The 20805-nt window shown below is 45.9% G+C and overlaps 2 protein-coding genes across 16 annotated transcripts in view; both read right to left on the reverse strand.

Moving 5' to 3' along the window:
* RCN2 (reticulocalbin 2) overlaps window positions 1-20805 on the reverse strand; it is a 1080843-nt gene that overhangs the window by 822357 nt on the left and 237681 nt on the right. The window lies entirely within an intron of this gene.
* Window positions 15164-20805, reverse strand: part of HMG20A (high mobility group 20A) — a 51720-nt gene continuing 46078 nt past the window's right edge. For 9 of the 15 annotated variants that reach the window (XM_083698424.1, XM_083698426.1, XM_083698422.1 and 6 more), the window contains 3 exons: window positions 19572-19787; window positions 18577-18720; window positions 15164-15902 (listed from right to left, as the gene is read on the reverse strand). In XM_083698424.1, the coding sequence (XP_083554550.1) occupies window positions 18584-18720; window positions 19572-19787 (353 nt within the window). In that variant the 3' untranslated portion in view covers window positions 15164-15902; window positions 18577-18583. The remainder of the gene's footprint in view (window positions 15903-18576; window positions 18721-19571; window positions 19788-20805) is intronic. The other 6 variants (XM_083698429.1, XM_083698430.1, XM_083698420.1 and 3 more) reach the window with 1 other exon arrangement.

Raw genomic sequence — 20805 nt, forward strand, 5'->3', positions numbered from 1 at the left:
AGGGCTGAACTCCTCAATGCCTTCTTTGCCTCAGTCTTCTCCAATAAAGAAAACAATGCCCGACCTGAAGAATTTGGAGCAAATGTTTCAGCAGAGGAAACACAGCCCAGAATAACTAAGGAGATAGTACAAGAATACTTGGCTAGTCTAGATGTATTCAAGTCTCCAGGGCCAGATGAACTGCATCCAAGAGTATTAAAAGAACTGGCAGATGTGATCTCAGAACCACTGGCAGTCATCTTTGAGAATTCCTGGAGAACAGGGGAAGTCCCGGCAGACTGGAGGAGGGCAAATGTTGTCCCTATTTTCAAAAAGGGGGAAAGAGAGGACCCAAATAATTACCGCCCAGTCAGTCTGACATCAATACCAGGAAAGATTCTGGAGCAGATCATTAAGCAAACGGTCTGCGAGCACCTAGAAAGGAATGCTGTGATCACCAATAGTCAGCATGGATTTCTGAAAAATAAGTAATGTCAGACTAACCTGATCTCGTTTTTTGACAGAATTACAAGCCTGGTAGATGAAGGGAACGCAGTGGATGTAGCCTACCTTGATTTCAGCAAGGCATTTGACAAGGTGCCCTGTGATATTCTTGTAAAGAAGCTGGTAAAATGCGGTCTTGACTATGCTACCACTCAGTGGATTTGTAACTGGCTGACTGACCGAACCCAAAGGGTGCTCATCAATGGTTCCTCTTCATCCTGGAGAAGAGTGACTAGTGGGGTGCCACAGGGTTCTGTCTTGGGCCCGGACTTATTCAACATCTTTATCAACGATTTGGATGATGTACTCAAGGGCATCCTGATCAAATTTGCAGATGACACCAAACTGGGAGGGGTGGCTAACACCCCAGAGGACAGGATCACACTTCAAAACGACCTTGACAGATTAGAGAACTGGGCCAAAACAAACAAGATGAATTTTAACAGGGAGAAATGTAAAGTATTGCACTTGGGCAAAAAAAAAGAGAGGCACAAATACAAGATGGGTGACACCTGGCTTGAGAGCAGTACATGTGAAAAGGATCTACGAGTCTTGGTTGACCACAAACTTGACATGAGCCAACAGTGTGACGCGGCAGCTAAAACAGCCAATGCAATTCTGGGCTGCATCAATAGGAGTATAGCATCTAGATCAAGGGAAGTAATAGTGCCACTGTATTCTGCTCTGGTCAGACCTCACCTGGAGTACTGTGTCCAGTTCTGGGCACCACAGTTCAAGGAGGACACTGACAAACTGGAACGTGTCCAGAGGAGGACAACCAAAATGGTCAAAGGCCTGGAAACGATGCCTTATGAGGAACGGCTACGGAGCTGCGCATGTTTAGCCTGGAGAAGAGGAGGTTAAGGGGTGATATGATAGCCATGTTCAAATATATAAAAGGATGTCACATAAGGAGGGAGAAAGGTTGTTTTCTGCTGCTCCAGAGAAGCGGACACGGAGCAATGGATGCAAACTACAAGAAAGAAGATTCCACCTAAACATTAGGAAGAACTTCCTGACAGTAAGAGCTGTTTGACAGTGGAATTTGTTGCCAAGGAGTGTGGTGGAGTCTCCTTCTTTGGAGGTCTTTAAGCAGAGGCTTAAAATGTCAGGAGTGCTCTGGTGGTGTTTCCTGCTTGGCAGGGGGTTGGACTCGATGGCCCTTGTGGTCTCTTCCAACTCTATGATTCTATGTATGTTATGTAGTTATTTAAATTATGTAGCTTATCTTAAATAGTGAACAGCATGGATAATGTAGAATTTGACAAAACCTGAACTGCAGTAGAATGGAAATGACGCTGTTTGTGATGCATTGAGGCCCAGGAGGGAATCTGCCTTCTTATGTCCTTGGTTGTATGACACACACAACCTCTGTTTTCCCATTCTTCATTGTGACTCCCTGCCTTCCCAAAACTGCTGCCTGAGGCAGCCACCTCACTCGGCTTAACAGTAGGGCCCATGCTGTGGTTGCCTAATTTTCCATCTACAGTTGCTGCAATGATAAAAATATATTTGAAAGCAATCTTTGTACTGAAAATTTCAGTAAGGATTATGACTAGCATTAAATTGAGGAAATATCATTCCTCTGCAAGCTGTAATAGCATTGCAGTTGGGGGTTGAGGGGAAGGCTATGCTCACCAGAATTCTCTCCCCCACCATTTGAGTTTCCTTGAAATTGTTTCCTCTCAAGCCCTCAGCCTGTTCTTTCAGCTCTTCTGCATTCAGAAAGCATTTTAGGATCTGGTGTAAGAGCTTTCATTCAAAAAAAAAAGAAAAAAGGAAGTCATAGAATCAAATGCCTTGCTGAAATCAAGGTAGGCTACATCCACTGCGTTCCCTTCATCTACCAGGCTTGTAATTCTGTCAAAAAACAAGATCAGGTTACATGATTTCCTTTACATTGAAATGAATGTAAATGTCAAAACAGTGTTTTTAAAAAAGGTCATCCATTGCATATTGTTTCTTGATTTGTATAAGACAGCAAAGATCTGAGGATCTTAAAGAGCTTCTTCATTCATTTCAGATCTGCAACCCACCTCTGAAGCCAGCATGCAAGATGGCCCTCACTTTAACCTTTTCTTATTTCATTGTAGAACTGGAAGGGGCCTTTGAGGTGGTTATTCAGTCCAACTCCCAGCTCAACACAAGAGTCTTGCAACTACAGCAAGGAGTGGGGACCTTTGTCATGCCCAGGGACACATTCCCTTCTGAGCAACCTCAAAGGGACATATACTGGGGTAAAGTGTGTGTGTGAATGCATGTATTAGTGAAAATAACATATTATATTAATTATATTATATTATATTATATTATATTATATTATAATTATGGGAAATTGCTTTGCAAAAATGGGTGTCTTCAGAAAAATCAGTGGTCCAGGCAGAGATGTACACTGTGCTCCTGGGAAACAGTGAATTAACTGAAAGAGGACACAGGTGAAATCAGGCCAAAATTTTATTGACTGCAGCAAGAAGCAGAGTTTGCATGGCAATAGGGCAAGGATCAGTTTCTCACTCCACTCAGCCATTGCGAGTGAAATGGCATGCCATGAGGGTTGGAGAATGTTGAAAAGCAAATACATTTCCTTTCTCCTAAACCTCTAGCTAATGCACATGCTACTTTAAACCATGTGAAGGCACTCTTTTTCTAGCAATTTAGCTAGCATTTTTTTGTAGTTTCTTCGTCAAAGATAACTCCACCCCTAAAAGCTGAGCCATTTTTGTTTCTCTCTCTCCCAAAGTGTTAAGAAAATAGGTGTGCTATTTTCTTTCTTTTCATTCTACTCATCCTGTAAATAGTTCCTGCCAAGATAAATCTGCTCCTGCATGAATAAAGCCTTTGAACTCCAGAAACTCTAAGCGATTGTTTCAATATAACTCACCCAAGCTCTCCTAACAGGAAGCACCCCAAAGCCCCTCCATGGCAGTTGCCCAGTGTTGAACCCAGATGCAGTGAAAACCAAGCATCTAAGATCTCACTGGGTTACCAGGATGAAAGATTCCATCCAGGCCAAGACTTCACCCTGAGCTTAGGGTGTCTCTTATCCAATCCTCCCCTAAGGCCCATTAGGGAAGCCGCCTATACTATGGTGTTACTGCCCAGTGCCATTTCCACCAAGAATAGTAACAACACGTATTTCACTGAGGGAGGTAAAAAAACCTCCAACTGAGGATCAATTGAGGTTGAGAGAAAAAAATTATTTCTGGCCCGTTCAACAGTAAACGGAGGGGGGCGGAGCTCAACAGCAAAATGGCCCCCAATCCCTGGGCGAGGCCTTTTAAATGCCTCAGCCCCACCTTCTTATTGCAAGAGCCCATGAGATTATCACTATTCTGTGAGAGAGACGGTTCCACCTCCCCCATGACTTTCTGGGCCACACCCTGCTGGGCAAACCTGCCCCCCCCCCCATAAAATAGTACTCCAGAATAAATCTTACAAAAATGTGTATATTAGGGAAGTTTCACATAGAAATGCTGATGAATCTTCATGAGGAAGAAAGAAAGAAAGAAAGAAAGAAAGAAAGAAAGAAAGAAAGAAAGAAAGAAAGAAAGAAATTGCAAACTGATCTGGAAATGTGGAGATCTGAACTCAAGACTGTTGGGAAATGAGAAATGGAGAGAAACCAAAACTGAGATATTCACCCATCCCTAGTCCTGACTCACCCCTTAACAACTGGTCAGGAGGGTGCTGACATAATAAATGCCAAGTTATAAATGTCAAGACAGCTGAATATTGTTGTTGGCATCTGTCTGTCCCAAGAGTGTGTTGCTGGGGGTGAAGTCAAACCTCTGTGTTAGCAGCACCCAAGTAACCTCCCCAGGGCTCAAGCCTGGGCAGTGGGTCTGGAGGTCCTGGGCTGCCCAGACAAGACTCCCCTCTCAGCCTCACCGATGGGGTCCAAAAGGAAGCACCAGCTGGGCTGCAGGAGTTGCAGGAAGGAGGCAGACAAGGTGCCATCCCATTGCTTTAGGGACCACTTTTTGTGGAGGGCTTGCTCCTGAGCCTTTTCTTCTCCTAGATGGGCTCCCTTCCCAAGTTGATGAGCCTCAACTGCTCCTCACTTTCCTCTACAGCATTTGCACAAACTGCCTTCTTTACTCGTTGACCCACTCTTGGTCACGTTCGGCCAATCTACCAGATCCTGTCTCTGCATGCAGGGAGAACATCCCTTTGATTATGTCCAAATGATGGGGGGGGGCACTGACTCCTCATTCACAGGAAGTATTTTCACAGCTGAGTTTCCATTGCTGGCAAGATGTCAGCTCTCACAAAGACACTTTTGCTCAATGTGCCACTTTTGGACTGTTGTAGCAAAATGTCTTCCCAGCATCTTGATTGGCTCTGAAAGCTCCAGGTGGTCTGTGAATAGAGTTGCCATCTAAGAAGGAAGGAAAGGCAAAAGCTGTGGATTGGTTTGCGTCCGGGAGAACAGAGAAGCTCTGACGTCTGATGGATTGCAATTACTTGTTCTCCCCGGTACTGCAAAAAGGAAAAGGAAAAAAATGTGTCTTCCATCTCAGTTTCACGCAGCTGCAAAACCAAGTGTTGCCATCAGAGGGCACTGTCTCTCCCTGCTGGGACCAGCTCTCTCAATTCCAGACATCTGGAAATATGCATTTGCCACATTGTTGTGAAATCCTTTGGATCATCGGGCACACAGCACAAACCTCGCCTTTGCATTTGCTACATTTCCCCCCCCCCCTAAAAAAAGCACTCTTGGAATGTGTGGAATGTAAAGGACTCACCCAGATATATACACACATGGAGTAAACAAAGCTTCCTCTGGAAACTCTTCCAGTCCATCAGCAAACAAAGAAAAAGGAACTTTGTGGGCTGCCTCCAGCTCAAAATATTTTCTGCTGCTTGCCAAGACACCCTTTGTTTGGAGGTGGGGGCAGAGAGCGAGAGAAAGAGATTAGCCAAAATAAAACACAGCACAAGATAAGCAGGGCCCTGCAGGAGCAGATGACGGTCTCTTTCATTAGCAAGGTCACAGAAATAATGCAAAATACAGTTCCCAGGATGTTTGGGGGGAAGCCATGGTGGTTAAATAGGGACAATGCTGCTTGAAAACGTAAGGTTTGGATGTGAGCTTGGTTGCCTCTGCCTGGCATTGCTCTGGTGCCACCTACTGTCAGTCTCCCTGCCTCCCTCCCTACCCAACAGTCTCAGCAGCTGCACACGCAAGCCGCCCGTCTCCAGCACCGTCTGTTTCCAAGTAACATAACCATGCAGAACACTGACCCCACTGACTGTGGAAGCAAGCAGTCCGCAAGGCTGCTCTTTTGTTTCTCCCGCAGCAGTCTTGGCCCACTGGGGCATCCGCCACATGCTTTAGACTACAGCTGGTGGGGCTGATGGGACCAGAGGGCGACAGGTTGGCCAAGACTGTTTTACAGAGTGTTGCAGAGTGCAAGCGTTCAGGGCTAGGCAGCGGTGGACCTACATTTTGGGGCCCTGAAGCCTGAGCTGCCAAAGGAGCCCCTTGGCAACCCATGGTCTGGGTAACCATGGTTTTCTTCTTCAGTGGGGTCGTTTCTCTTTGGAACATCTCTGCTGCTGACTTTTAAAATTTGAGGTTGTTGAAAAATCAATCCATCTGAGTCACGCAACTCATGTTGGGCCTACTAGACCGATTTTTTTAAAAAAGCAATGTGAACTAAAGTCACTTTTGGGGTCCTTCTGGGATTAGGAGCCCTGGAGCTTAAGCTTCATTAGTTTTATAGCAGATCCATCCTTGACAGGAGTGCCAACAAATAAAATGATGGTAATATAAGTAAGCCCCATCTTGCGTAATCGATCCCAAGACATGGTGCGCACACACACCATTTAAATGGTCATGCTCTTCAAGCTGGGAGGGGGGCAGGACCTTGGCCCCTGGGAGTTGGTGCCCATGGCCTCTGGTGGTGGACACAACCTTCCCTCCTGCTCCGTACCACTGATCCTATCTAGGCAAACACACCTGGCCCAGAACAATGGATAACTGAGTGTCTGGCTGTGTCTCTGAGCACGTGGGTCGCATTTTGTGCTGAACAAGCAGGCTTCTTTTTCCCCTGCTCTTGCAAAAACAGGCTGGAGGGCCCAGCAAAGCCGTCAGATTCTCTCCCCCCCTCCCGGCCTTCCAAGGCAATGTCCCCCTGCTGACTGCATTTGCACTCTGGATGCACTCTTCCTGCATCCCTTCTCCACCCTCCATCTGAGAAAAATGCCCTTTCCCCTCTGGGGAGGAAAAAGCAGCAGAGATTTCATGTGTCACACAGGAGCACCGCGAACTTCCTGTGGCTGGATCAGCAGAGCCAGCAAAGCAGTTGAATCGCATCGAGAAAAGTGGGGGCGGGGGCCTGGAAGGCAATTCCTGAAACTCAAGCCTTAAGAGCCTTCACTAATTATCAGAGTTCAAGGACACATTTTTGCCACACACAAATAGTCAAGGATGGCACAGTACAGGACCAGGGATGGGGATGGCCTGGGGAGAATCCAGAGGGCCACTTATCAGCTAGTGCATTACTATGCCAAGAATGCTGCTGTCAGAGCACAGGGCTATGTATTTAACTTAGATATTACATCTTGCAGAGTTCGATGGGATGGATTTCCTAAGAGCGGTGGATATATACCGTTCCATTTGCACATGTGTGTTTTAAAATTCAGCACAAATTATTTGCATTCAAGGTGGTGATCCAAAAGCTACATTTTAATTCTCCCCCTCCCTTTTTCCCTTATGCAGGTTATAGATGCTTGGAGTGGTACTAGGCACAGCTGCTGCTGTTGCAACACCTCTTGGAAATGGGGTTCCAAAAAGAGCAACAGGGTGTGATCATGCCTCATCCTTCCTGGGGACATTCTAGCAGGGGGAAAACAAGAGAGCTGCATCGTTCCCACCAGAGTGTGCAACTCAAGGGCCGGCTGATAGAAAACATGCTCTTCTGTCAATCTGCAAAAACAATATTAACAGCATTTTAAAACAACTTACAACCATAAAAATAAGCATGCAGCTCAAGTGTGAAATGCCAGCATTAAAAGGTGAATTCCACAGAATTCAGACTGCAGCACATTCAGACATTAGGCAAGCGCCTTCACTGTATTCCTTCCAGTGCCTGCTACAAACAGTCTAGTTTAGGTGAGCCTACCAAGATACAAAGACTGTTGGTATATATTTTAAGTTAATTGTTTATTTTATCTTTTGAATGTTTTTTAAAGAGTTACTTTGACTGACAATTGCTTTATTCTCTTTGTAAACCATTTTGAGGTTTTCTAATGATCATGGGGTATATAGGTAAAGGGACCGCTGACCATTAGGTCCAGTCATGACCAACTCTGGGGTTGCGGCGCTCATCTCGCTTTACTGGCCAAGGGAGCCGGTGTACAGCTTCCGGGTCATGTGGCCAGCAGGACTAAGCCGCTTCTGGGCAACCAGAGCAGCGCACGGAAATGCTGTTTACCTTCCCGCCAGAGCAGTACCTATGTATCTGCTTGCACTTTGATGCGCTTTCGAACTGCTAGGTTGGCAGAAGCTGGGACCGAGCAACGGGAGCTCACCTCGTCGCGGGGATTCGAACAGCCGACCTTCTGATCAGCAAATCCTAGGCTCTGTGGTTTAGCCCACAGCGACACCCGCGTCCCTCATGGGATATATAAATTTTATTAAATAACTGATGCTAGCTAAGGTGGCCAGATGCAGTATTGGGCTGCCTGACTGCCGCATTTTGAACTGCTTTAAAATGTCCAGACTGCCCAACGTTGGGCAAAAGATCCCTGCATTGCAGGGGGCTGGACTGGATGACCCCTGTGGTCCCTTCCAACTCTACAATCCTAGCATTCTCTGCACAGAGTGCAGTACAGTAATCTAACTGGTTACCCCAATGACTGAAGCGGGGTGGGGAGTAGGGACTTTCAAGGCAAGCAACTGATGTTGTGTCACAAAATGAGAGGCCCCTTGCATGCACACAGCCCTAATTTAAGATCCAAAATAACCATGTGACGGGGTAGCAGCCAAATCACAACTGAAGTATGTGTGTGTGTGATTGTGAGATCTGTAGATGAAGGGCAGTAGACAAATTTTATATATAACAAAATAAAACAGTAAAATGATGCACAATACTTCAGGCCAGGACCGTGTCTGAACAACCACCATGACACGCTTTGTATTTGAAGTGGTAAGAAAGATCTCAGTGGCGTTTGAACTGTAGTTTTCCTTCCACAACGCCATCACTGGCTCCCTTAGCCCTCACACGACGAATCGTAGGCCTCACACAGTGAATAAACACTGAAACGACCCTAAAGGCCACCCTCTTAAGTGAGCTCCATTCTGAGTGAATCCAACTCCCACCAACAGATAGAATGCCTGTTTGGAACATTGAAAGACCTTTCATTTCAAATACTCCCGTTTTTGTTTGCCTTGGAAAGATTATGGCCCATATTAAGTACAAACTTCTGGCTTTCCACTTTAAAAAGAGAGGAGAGAAAATTCTGGCAGAGCTAGATTTGGGGGTGGGGAGAAACAGAGAGAGATTACACAGATTTTTCTGTGGCATTTTCAAACTCTTGCTGCCTGAGATATTAACCCCCAAAGCATATGGGCGATTGCATTAACCCCAGGGCTGGACCTGGGTGTCTCAAATTCCAGTGGCACCCGGTGCTACGCCTTCTCGTGCTGCATTCCAATGCAGGGTTGCAGCGCCCCTAAAGCTCAGCGCCCAATACGAGGGACCCAGCTATGCTCCCCTAACTCTGCCTCTGTTAGCACAGATGTAAGCGCTTCCAGGCATTTAGGAGCATATCACTCTCCCTCATTCTGCCCTAGTCCTCACAAAGACCCATGTTCACGCACATCTAAGAATGAGTGATTCAGCTCACTGCCCCATGCAGCACCACGTGCCAGGACCTCGGGTCTTGAGGCAGGAATGTCTGGGTCCAACACCCTCAGGGTTACTGGCACTGTGAAGACCTGCTCCCCATCTGAGGAGACTTCAGCTATAAGGTCTGGGCAGGGGTGACCATGGACACCTACACACTCGCATTAAAATCTGAACATCAGCTGCACAGTCCTCAGTCGCAGAAGGTGGGGCAGGGAGGGGCCTGGGGCAGCCCCTTTGCCACAGTGGCACAGCTAGCAAAGGTCCTATGGTTAGGCTTGCTCCTTTTACTAAATGGCAACTTTTATTGCTACACTGCAAAGAAGAAGAAGAAGAAGAAATTTTATTTATATCCCGCCCTCCCCAGCCGAAGCCGGGCTCAGGACGGCTAACAACAATAAAATAATACAACATTCATCAGCTTGGATGCGTTCGTTCCAGGGTCTAGAGGATGAATCAGAGAACTTTAGGGGTAGGAAGGGTCTCCCAAGGGTCATCTGGTCCACCCTCCTGCAGTGCAGCTACCATGTTTCTTGTTGTTAGTAACCACCTTGGTTGGGGGGTTCCAGTGAGGGAAATCCCAACAGAGGAAGCTCCCTTGTGAAATGGACGCTTCCAAGTGTCTTTTGCAAATCACAAAGGCATCCAGCCCAGAAATCCAAAGGCATTTATAAGGGGATAAAAATGTCCACAAAGAGGAAGGGAAGGATGGATTGCCTACCTTTTGCTAAGAGAGAGTAGATCTGGAGTGGGGGGAGAGATAAGCCTTTACTGAGGCTCCCACTGAGTTTGGATGTGTTTGTTCCAGGGTCTAGAGGATGCAGCTAAACTCAAAGGTATCCCCCCACCCCAATCCCACATAAGTTACAGAAGGGAAACTGCCTGCAGAAGAGGAAGGGGCTGGGACCTTGCATAAGCATTGATTCCTAAATGATTTTTAAGGAGAAAACCACTACAGCAGCTGCCGAGTAGAGAGGGAGGGAGAGAATTTGCAGAGATATTTTGGCCCCTTGTGTTTTGCTTTTCCTCGCTATGACAATGCCAGCGTGATGGAAGCAAGGCTAGCAACTCTGGCTGAACTGGAAACCAGACCCCTGCCTCTGGGGCAGAGAGGCTGCCTCAGAGCTACTGCCTCCCTTGTCCTGGAATCACACAAGTCAGAACGTAATTACTCTTGTAAGATTCAGAGAAGTGCAAAGCCTGAAGAGTAATTACATTCTGACCCATGTGTGATTCTAGAACAGGGGTCAGCAACCTTTTTCACCTGTGGGACAGTCCATCGCCCCTCAGACCATGTGGTGGGCTGGACTATTTTTTTGGGGGGTGGGGGGAATGAACGAATTCCTGTGCCCCACAAATAAGCCAGAGATGCATTTTAAACAAAAGGACACATTCTACTCAAGTAAAAACACGCTGATTCGCGGACCGTCCGCAGGGCAGATTGAGAAGGCGATTGGGCTGCATCCGGCCCAGGGGCCTTAGGTTGCCTACCACTGTTCTAGAAGGTGCAAACTTAAGCCAGTCTGCTTAAAATGTGGACCAAACAAAAGGGTTAGCACCACAAGGCCACTTCATATAACCCCACAGCCTTCAATTGAAGGGCTGCAGCCCACTTTCCTTGCTCAAATGCTGGCACAGGGAGCCAGTGGTACACCAAGACAAGCGGTGGATGGCTCCGAAGCATTAATCTCTGAAGTTTAAAAAAACAGATGAACCTGAGAAATTGACATGAACCAGAAGCAGGCTGTTCTGTCCATCCCTAGTTTGGCTGATGGGAACCCAGGAATGGGTCTATCCCCAAAGTTGCAATCTGATGGTTTCAGGTTCCCCCCAGAAGACCATCTGAGGCTCTGGTCCTTGACCACAATGACACTCACAAGATTTTTCTCCCCTGCCTTGCCTCTAACAATCCCCCGCCCCCACCACCACCAATGAATTAATACTTCAGATTGCAACTGAAAATTTAATCTTGCCATTTAAAAAAAAAAAAAACTACAAAAGCACATTGAACTCTCAAACTGGCAACACGCTATTCAAAACACGGTCAAGGAAATGAGCGTATTACCAATTTGGAGCATCTAGGAATAAGCACTGGTGATGAATGTGAACTTGATGGAATCTTTCAAGAACAGAAGGCAACACTAGTAAAAATTCACTCATTAAAACACAGTTGAAATCTAAATCAGAACAGATTTAGCATTAAGCAGATTTAAAGAAGCAAATGTTAGAAGAGCACATTGACTCACTTTCAAACAGATCTTAGAAGTTAAATTACAAAAAAAAAACTTCTGCAGGAAACTTGAAGAGCAAAGACTTATCTAGTCCAGCCTCCTTTCCCTCAGAAGCAGCTTGCCAGCAGGACCTGACAGCAGCAGCAGCAGCCCTCTGCTGCTCTTGGTGCTCAGCAACTGGCAGGCCTGATCCTGGATCCAGCACATAGCCTTAATGATTAGTAGATATAGATAGACCTATCCTCCACAAGCTTGTCTAACCACCTTTTAAAATTTCATAGATCTGCTATTCTCTGAGTAAAGGGACCAGGATCCCAAAAAGCCCCCCTGCACCAGAGCCAATAACAAGATGTGGCACTGTCCCTAGGCAGTTGAGATTTGATCCTTATGAATTCTAATGATTTGACCTAATCTGACTAATTGGTGGATCAGAAAAATTGAGTCAATTAAAAAAAAACTAATCCTGCAGATTAATGGAATTGAACAGACTAATGAGTGAATATATGTAAAAGTGACACAGACTTGAAGTAACAATCCACCAGTTCCTAGTTGTGACTTCGCAAGACATCGTGCTGGTCATATACTGTGATTGGGTTTGGGCTGGGTGTTCATCAGTATGTGGATGATACCCAGCTCTACCTCTCTTTTAAATCAGAACCAGTGAAGGACCTGTGTCTGCAGTGTCTGGAGGCGGTTGGAGGATGGGTGGCAGCTAACAGATTGAGGTTGAGTCCTGACAAGGCAGAAGTACTGTTTTGGGGGGACAGGGGGCGGGCAGGTGTGGAGGACTCCCTGGTCCTGAATGGGGTAACCTGAAGGACCAGGTGCGCAGCCTGGGAGTCATTGTGGACTCACAGCTGTCCATGGAGGCGCAGGTCAGGGCAGCTGTCTCCCAGCTCCATCTGGTACGCCGGCTGAGACCCTACCTGCCCGCAAAATGTCTCGCCAGAGAGCTGTATGCTCTAGTTATCTCCTGCTTGGACTACTGCAATGAGCTCTATGTGGGGCTACCTTTGAAGGTGACCTGAAAACTGCAACTAATCCAGAATGTGGCAGCTAGACTGATGACTGGGAGTGGGCGCCAAGACCATATAGCACCAGTCTTGAAAGACCTACATTGGCTCCCAGTACGTTTCCAAGCACAATTCAAAGTGTTGGTGCTGACCTTTAAAGCTCTAAATGGCCTTGGCCCAGGAAACCTGAAGGAGCATCTCCACCCCCATCGTTCAGCCCGGAAACTGAGGTCCAACTCCAAGGGCCTTTTGGCGGTTCCCTCACCGTGAAAAGTGAGGTTACAGGGAAGCAGGCAGAGGGCCTTCTTGGTAGTGGCACCCACCCTGTGGAACGCCCTCCCACCAGATGTCAAAGAGAAGAACAAACTACCAGACTTTCAGAAGACACCTGAAGGCAGCCCTGTTTAGAGAAGTTTTTATGTTTGAAGTTTTATTCTGTTTTTAATGTTCTGTTGAAAACTGCCCAGAGCGGCTAGGGAAACGCAGCCAGATGGGCAGGGTATAAATAATAAATTTGTTGTTGTTGTTGTTTTGTTATCCCCCTCTACTAAACCATAGGGCTGAAAGTGTCAGCAGCAGTATCCCTCAAACGTTCCTCTGCAATTTTCCACTGCAGCAAACCTGGGAACACTGTACTGTTGCATCTGGGCAGCAATTACTTGTTTTGACCTTTGCTCTTTTAGTATGATCCTGTTTTACTGGTCCACTTCTGCCAGGACATTCCCATCGCAAAAGTTATCTCTATTCAAATGCTCACAGATGCCAATTGTGCTCAATGTACAATTTGAAAGGTTTTATTACCCAATGGAAAACTTGGGACACACCTCTTAGAAACAGGACTTTTATTCTGCCTGCCAGCTCCCTCATATAAGACCAAGGCCTTCCTCTCTTGCTATTATCTCTAGAGGAGAGAGGAAGGAAAGGGTCAAGTGTTGCTAACCCTGCTGCTGTTGTTGCTTCCTGTCAATGAGAGTTTTCCACACATTGCTGCCAGGAGAATTGTCCTGCATTGTGTTGCAATCTGTGTGTAGCTGCACAGTTGCTAGGGACTCTCTGGGAGGGGCTGCCACTGTTCCTGCACTCTTTGCACACCGTCGGTGCATGAAAATACAGCTGCTCTGTGAACAAGGGGCACCAACTCAGACTGTACAGTTGCTATCAATAGCATTGGAGCAGCCCTTCTGCTGAAGCCACAAGATCAGATTGATGTCAGAAGGTACCAGGTTTACACGAAACTCAGATAAACATTCAAAAGGCAGTATTTTATCAGAGTTAAACATGTGCCAACAGGAAGGAGTTAAACATGTGCCAAAAGGAAGACCAAAATTTGTACTTTGTTAAAATCAGTTAAAATTTGGATAAAATTGTATGATTGTATTGAAAACTAATAAAAAAATATTATAAAAAAATAAACATATGCCAACAGTACACTTTTGTGATGTTACACCAGTGTTTGCAGAAACCAATAGAGGGCATTAAATTGGGGGGGGGGATCACATTTGAGGAAGAAAAGGATTCATTTGTCAGCCGTGCAATCACTGTTTTTACCTCATCTATTGGCTGAAAGTACTGTAGGACCTTGCATCCACAATACATGTCTTTGTAATGAATTCCTGGCTAGCGACACACCAATGTCCTTAAGCTCATTCCTCAAATGTGATCTATCCAGAAATTCAGCAGCTCACAGGATTATCTGTAAACAAGGTAATAGGACAGCAAACTCAGGTGAAACTTATTTCATGGGTGGTCTACACTAGTTTCACACAAAGTGTTAGAATCTGGGCCAAACATACTCATGTTCTTGCTTGATTGATTCTGCAGCATTTCACATTTGTAGAGACATAAATGTAGAAGACGAGTTTGGATTTCATATCCCGCTTTATCCCTACCCTAAGGAGTCTCAAAGCGGCTAACATTCTCCTTTCCCGTCCTCCCCCACAACAAACACTCTGTGAGGTGAGTGGGGCTGAGAGACTTCAGAGAAGTGTTACTAGCCCAAGGTCACGCAGCAGCTGCAGGTGGAGGAGCGGAGACGCAGTCTCATGTGTGCAGACTCAATGGAACACAGTGAGATTCTAGGTTAGGGTGACCCACATAATTCACTCTGGCCTCTACCACTGGCTGAAGCATGTACTGCAGCTCTTCAAAGGGGCAACTAGGAGTTTGCTACAAAGGAAGATCCCTGCCCCAAAGTAGGGCTTGCAGTCAGCGCTGATCAGCTGAGTGGCACCAGCTTCAAGCCCTGCTTTTGGCAGGGATCAGCTGGATTACTGAACAGGAACTCCTGAGTGCAGCAGATCCCAGTGGAGCTCGCTATCAGCCCTGCCAAAGAACACTCAGAAGTGCACTTCAGGGCTCCCCAATGCTCCTTTGCAGTCATGTCTTTAACTGCCCCACTCTCGACAGTGTAGGATGTCAGGTGTATGGCAGAGAAAATGCCTCTGCAGGGCAAATTATGAGCCCTACTAAGACTAATTTAGTCTGTGGGTCGGAGGTTATCCATGCCTGCTTTATGGTAGCCTCCAGATCCCCATTTTATTTACTTTGTTTTTGCTAGAGCTCTGTAAAAATCCATAGCAAGAGACCTGTTTACATAGTTTATTTCTTTGGGATGGCCACACATTACCAGAAGGGGAAGGGCATGTGATTTCTCCTTCAGGCCCATTTCCTGTTGCTCAGAAGAGATATTTGAATCACAAGACTACCATGTAACAACTAGGTAACAAACTACAAAGGTTTCAGTCCAACATGAAGGCTTTGAACTTACGATGCCGGAAGAAAAAAGAAAGCTGATGGTCCTTTTTCTTTTCTTTTTCTTTTTCTTTTTTTACTGGATTATCACAGAGGGCTTTTTTTAGCAATTAACAGACGTCTGCAGACATTTTCACCAAATGGAAGAGAGGCTTTGATGGCCAGCAGAGCACAGAGTACATGCAACAAAGGTGCAGGGAAACAGGGTGGGACTGCGCTGGGGGGAGAGAGAGACTCTGTCAGAGCCTGGGCAACAGAAATTCCAGAGCTTTGTATTACCAAAGACAGACAACTTTGACCTGACAGAGAAGGAAGCATCATCATGGCATCTTCTAGTCCAGAGTGTGCCCACAGTCGGGTGATAAATAACAGGAAATGGCACACAGCAGTGCAAGCTTGCTCCGGAAGTTGGATAGAGGGGATGTCATCTTCTCTTGGGCCGCTCCTGGGTCCTCACAGAAGATGCTCGTCCAGTAAGCAAGAACCAGAGTGTCTTCGGCTTATTCCCAGCATGTCCCTCATTCCTCACATTTGTTTCATCCCTTTAAGAAAAACATCCAGGGCCTAAGAAACTGCAAATAAAAGAAGGGGACGACGATGACAAGATTTAGAAAAATGGGCATGAGCCGCGTTGCTGCAATTAGCCACTGTCATACTCAAGTCTTTCCCCCCAGCTTCCCTAAAGACAACTTGATCGGGAATTTGCATACTGGGGCTATGCCCAAGAGAAAAGGATTTCAATGGGAATGCCCAGCATGGTTGCCAGGCCCAATTGCCCTGCCATCATCAACTCAAGATAAGTTGGATACGAAAACTGTATGGAAGAGGTTTATTCAAAGTCACAACATCCTGTTAAACCATCCCTGAAACAGCTTAGGGTAAGTACCCACCCCAAAACTCTACAGATGCAGATGTGATAAAATACACATTTAAAATTTGAAAACACAACACCATAGATAAAATTGTCAATAAGCAGCTCCCATCATCAAAAGAAGCAAGAAGAAGCAAAAAGCAGCAGTTTCAACTGCACAGACATGATGTAACTTAAAATGGAAGTGTGTATAAAAGAAATCCAATGTTACTAGCCCCGGTAGTGAATTAAGATTTTGTACCCCTGTAGAATATACACATTTTGAACTGACATTAAGATCAGTTCTGTTAAACTTAAAACGATTTATGGTGTTTATAATATGAATCAAAACATTAGGGTGACAGTTTGAGGTGAGTGCTGTAAGGGAAAGCAGGAGTGAAATAGTATCCAAGTGACCAGGTCCCACTGAGATGCGAAACAAGGACCCCATTACTTTCAAGGGATCTATAAGCTCCTTAACAGCCTTTCCCACCTAAAAGTTACGGTGTTTTCAGTTAGCTTAACAAAAACGGGTGGAGCACCTTTTGCCAGAGATGTCAAAGTTTTGGCAGTGGTCTCTGATCTCATACACCAGGAATCATTAGGTGATAACTGATGTTGTTCCCAGCATTTCTGCGTTTTTCTTAAAGGTAAAGGTAAAGGTACCCCTGCCCGTACGGGCCAGTCGTGACGGACTCTGGGGTTGCGTGCTCATCTCGCTTAGGAGGCCGGGAGCCAGCGCTGTCCGAAGACACTTCCGGGTCACATGGCCAGCGTGACGAAGCTGCTCTGGCAAACCGGCACCAGCCCAGCACACGGAAACGCTGTTACCTTCCCGCTATAAAGCGGGACCTATTTATCTACTTGCACTTAGGGGTTTTTCTTACCTGCAGGTTAAAAGCCGTGCCAAAACTACATTTGACAGGGGAAAAGTTTTTCTAGTTAATGCAACCTGACACACAGCAAGAGCATTAAAAGCTATGTGGACTTATTGCTTTTCAGTGGTGGCCCCACCCTGAAAGTTCCTATCCTTTGCCTTCAAAGCCTCCTCGTGTTCGATGAATATTTTGCCAAGTGAATGTCTAATTACAAACCGTGGTTGGAACATCAACAGCAGTTAAGTGTTCATATTTGTATAACTAACTCAGTCTGAAATTAACATTTTAATTGCCTTATCTATGTTGTTTTAGGGAGTGAGAACATGAGAACATGCCTTCTTAACCAGAACAGTGAGGAAAGAGGAGAAGCGTGGTGGTTGTTTTTTTGTTTTTTTTTTGTGGCTGTTGCTTCAAGTGATTCAAATTTGAATGCAATTTTTTCCAGAAGCAGAACACATTTCCATTTTGATGCCACAAATAATGTTGATAACTCTCCTAGGGTCACTCACAACAGCAGAGACAACTGCATACAGCTAACTGTCTTAACATCTGAAGCTTCGAGTCAGGCTCTGCTGCAAGGTGTGTTGAATGGGAAGCATCTGGTTCTGGGCCTGAGGTGCCCTTCCAATATCTGCCTAAAGGGAGACCTCTTCACTGACTGCCACATTCTGTCGCAGACAAACAGCCTCCCACCTGCCAATTCCCCAAGCCTCAGCTTTCCAGCTTACAGGAATCCTAACAGAAAATGCCCTGTTAAAACAAGAAGGTTGATGAGCCGCAGAAAAATCCCAGACTTGTGTCCGCAAGCTGTTCCCTTTCATAAAACAGCGGCAAAAGTGCTGCTTCTAAATCCTGCAGGGAGCAGACATGACTTGGAATGCTCATCTGTTCCATCTGGCTGCTTGAGGGAAGGGCAATGGCCTTTTTACTTAAGCTAAGCTGAAACGGGAATCACACAATTAACCGCACTACGCAATTATCACAAAAGGTCAGGACCAGAAAGGTTGAGGACCTCTGGCTTCCCATGGCACAGATGGACCTCCGCTCAGAATCCACTGAATCAAAATGCCATTTGGTTTCATGCTGGCAATTCAGAATAATGGCTCAGGAACTTAGCCTTGCAGGTTTAAAACAAAAAGGTCAAGCTAGTGCTTCTGCTTCTTTTCTTAAAGTACAGCTGCATACAAGAGCTGATAAACACTGCTAACAGGAAATATACCATGGTGGGGAGACTTGATTTGTCTCTTTAGCAACCCTATTAAATATGCCCTTGTATATGGAAGTGTAACTGTGAAAAATTTAAGATATCAGAATATCAGAAACAGTGATTGTGGTGAAAGTGGCATTTGTGCTGGACAACTAAATACTATTGGACTTTGATTTCACCAAATACAGAATGCTGACATCAAGGTCTATGGGATCGGAAATCTAACTTGGAAGCCAGCCGTTTCAGAAGCCAGTGGCATTTCACTTAAGACTGATGGAAGAGCAAAGAGTGCTGGCAAGGCAGTGGCTCACCCAGGCACTAGCGTTCGAGGCGGTTTACAACTTCTCGGACAGTGGCTATGAGATTCTCATTATCCTGCGGGTTTGACAGGATGATGTTGTGCAGCCGATTCATGTATGAATCAATGGTGTCCATTGTGGGGATCTCTCCACTTCCTGCAAGGTGTAGATGAGAAAAGGGAAAAAGAAAACAGCGTGTTAACTGCAATAGCTACAGCAGGGACTGAAGCTTCACTCTTATGCCAAATTGCAGGCAAGACTTGAATTCTCAAATGCTCTGTCAGTGCAAGGCACATGGGATGAAGGTGGTTTGCTTGCATGGATACAGCATTTGGCCAGCAGTAGGACAAAAGGGACTGCTTCACCACACTGTATCACAGGAGGGACTAACCCGTGGCCAACAAGTCAAATCAGGACCTCACAAGAGATTTCTGTGCCTCCCACCTGTCACTTCTCAGATGTTTTCATTTTTTAAAAAAAATATTTTTAAAAAGATCACTGACTGCTCCCATGGCTCCCTTAATGTGATATTTGGGGTGCCAAAAGGTTTTTGTGGGTCTCTGAGGCCTTCCCAAATTTGTCCTTAAAAATAGAAAAGGAAAAAGGTCACGTCTCACTTTTTGTGCTTTGGCAAATCCCCCTTTTATATGCAGCCCCCAGCCTGAATGAAGGCAACTGCCCCTGCTGTGCTGCATTCCTATGACTGCTGACAGGCCTTCAAGGTCCAACAGGCACCTCCATTCAGCTGGCATAGAGTGAAGGCCTCTCTTCTGAAGTACTCATAGGCAACAGAATGGCACAGCTAATTCAAACTTCAAACTTTCTCTCACACACACATGCTCACACCATACACACAAGAGCAGGGGCAGCTCTCCACATTTAGAACATCTGAAAGCGCCCTAGCCAGACATATAGCATGCAATCCCTGAAGCAAAGCAAGGGCTACAAACTCCCCCCCGCCCGAAAAGAGGCTTCCGAGGTGAGCAGGCTCTGGAAAGGGTTTTCACCTGGCAGAGGGACTCCAGCAAAGCTGCTACTGAGCGCCTGCCGCAAGGTCTCCAGGTGCTGTTGCAGGACTGTGTTGCGGCTGCGCTCCTGCACCACATCCACCTCCAGCTTCTCCACCGCTGTGCGCATGCTCTCCACGTGCTTTTGCAGGGCAGCATTCCTCTCCTCAAACTCCATGTTGGACTTGCGCAGCTGGCGCAGCTCGGCTTCCCGTGCTGTCAACCCCCCACCGGAGAAACAGATGACAAGGGGAGGGGAGATCATAAGCAAGCCCTTTTGTCCAACAGTTGGCTATGGAGAATATTTGGTAATATCCAATAAGGGAAGCAAAATAAACAACAAGCAGGTATATACGGATTAAACTGAAGGGAGCAAGGGAAAGGGGGAGAAAATCAAGACCTGGAACGTATTTGATGGCAAAGTAAGTCAGCCACAGCCACTGTTCCAACAGGCATATGCCAAGGTACTTTAGAGACCTCTTTTGACAAAGAACACAGATAACTCAAATCCTCTTTGCCACTCAATTTCAGAAGAAAAGCCCCTAGCATCTGCTTGATTAATAAAATTCTTCCCATTCTCTGAAAATTATTTTCACCTTGATATAACTAAAAGGATAGGCTGCCCAGGGAATATCTCCAGATCTTGCTAGTACAAGTGTCTGCTGCCACTGCATCAAATGGAATGACATTCCAAGCCAGGCATTGCTGCAAAATCCAAGGGGAAACTCTCTCGCTGCAGATTTTGGTTAGCACCAGAAGTTCACAGCTGCTTTCATGGAGGAGAAGAAGGGGGTGAAAGGGGCTCCGAAGACTGGCTGATCTGGTAAAAGAACCAGTAAGTCTAATACGGGAACAACAAAGGGGTGATCTCTTTTTGAACAGGACTGGGACATACAAAAAATCAGAACAAACTCTACACCTTGAGCACAAGAGAGGGTTAGTATAGAAGAAGTTATATTTTTTTCAGTCTTGAAGCTGAATGGTAGCTAACCAATTTTAGACTTCATGAAAATTTGCTTCTTTAATTAAAATACTTCTATCCCTCCTCAAAGTGACTAAAGCCGAAATTCTATATGCACTTAAGATGGAAGAAAGCCCCAATAAACTCAAGGGGACTTACTTGAGTAGCTGCACATAATGTTGTCACAAAACAAAACACTGCACAGAGCAATGTGTAAAATACCCTTTGCTCAACTCTGCCAGTTATTGGGTGGGTGGAATGGGGACACATGTC

Source organism: Podarcis gaigeae, assembly GCF_964106915.1.
Source record: "Podarcis gaigeae genome assembly, chromosome: 9".
Classification (NCBI taxonomy): Eukaryota; Metazoa; Chordata; class Lepidosauria; order Squamata; family Lacertidae; genus Podarcis; species Podarcis gaigeae.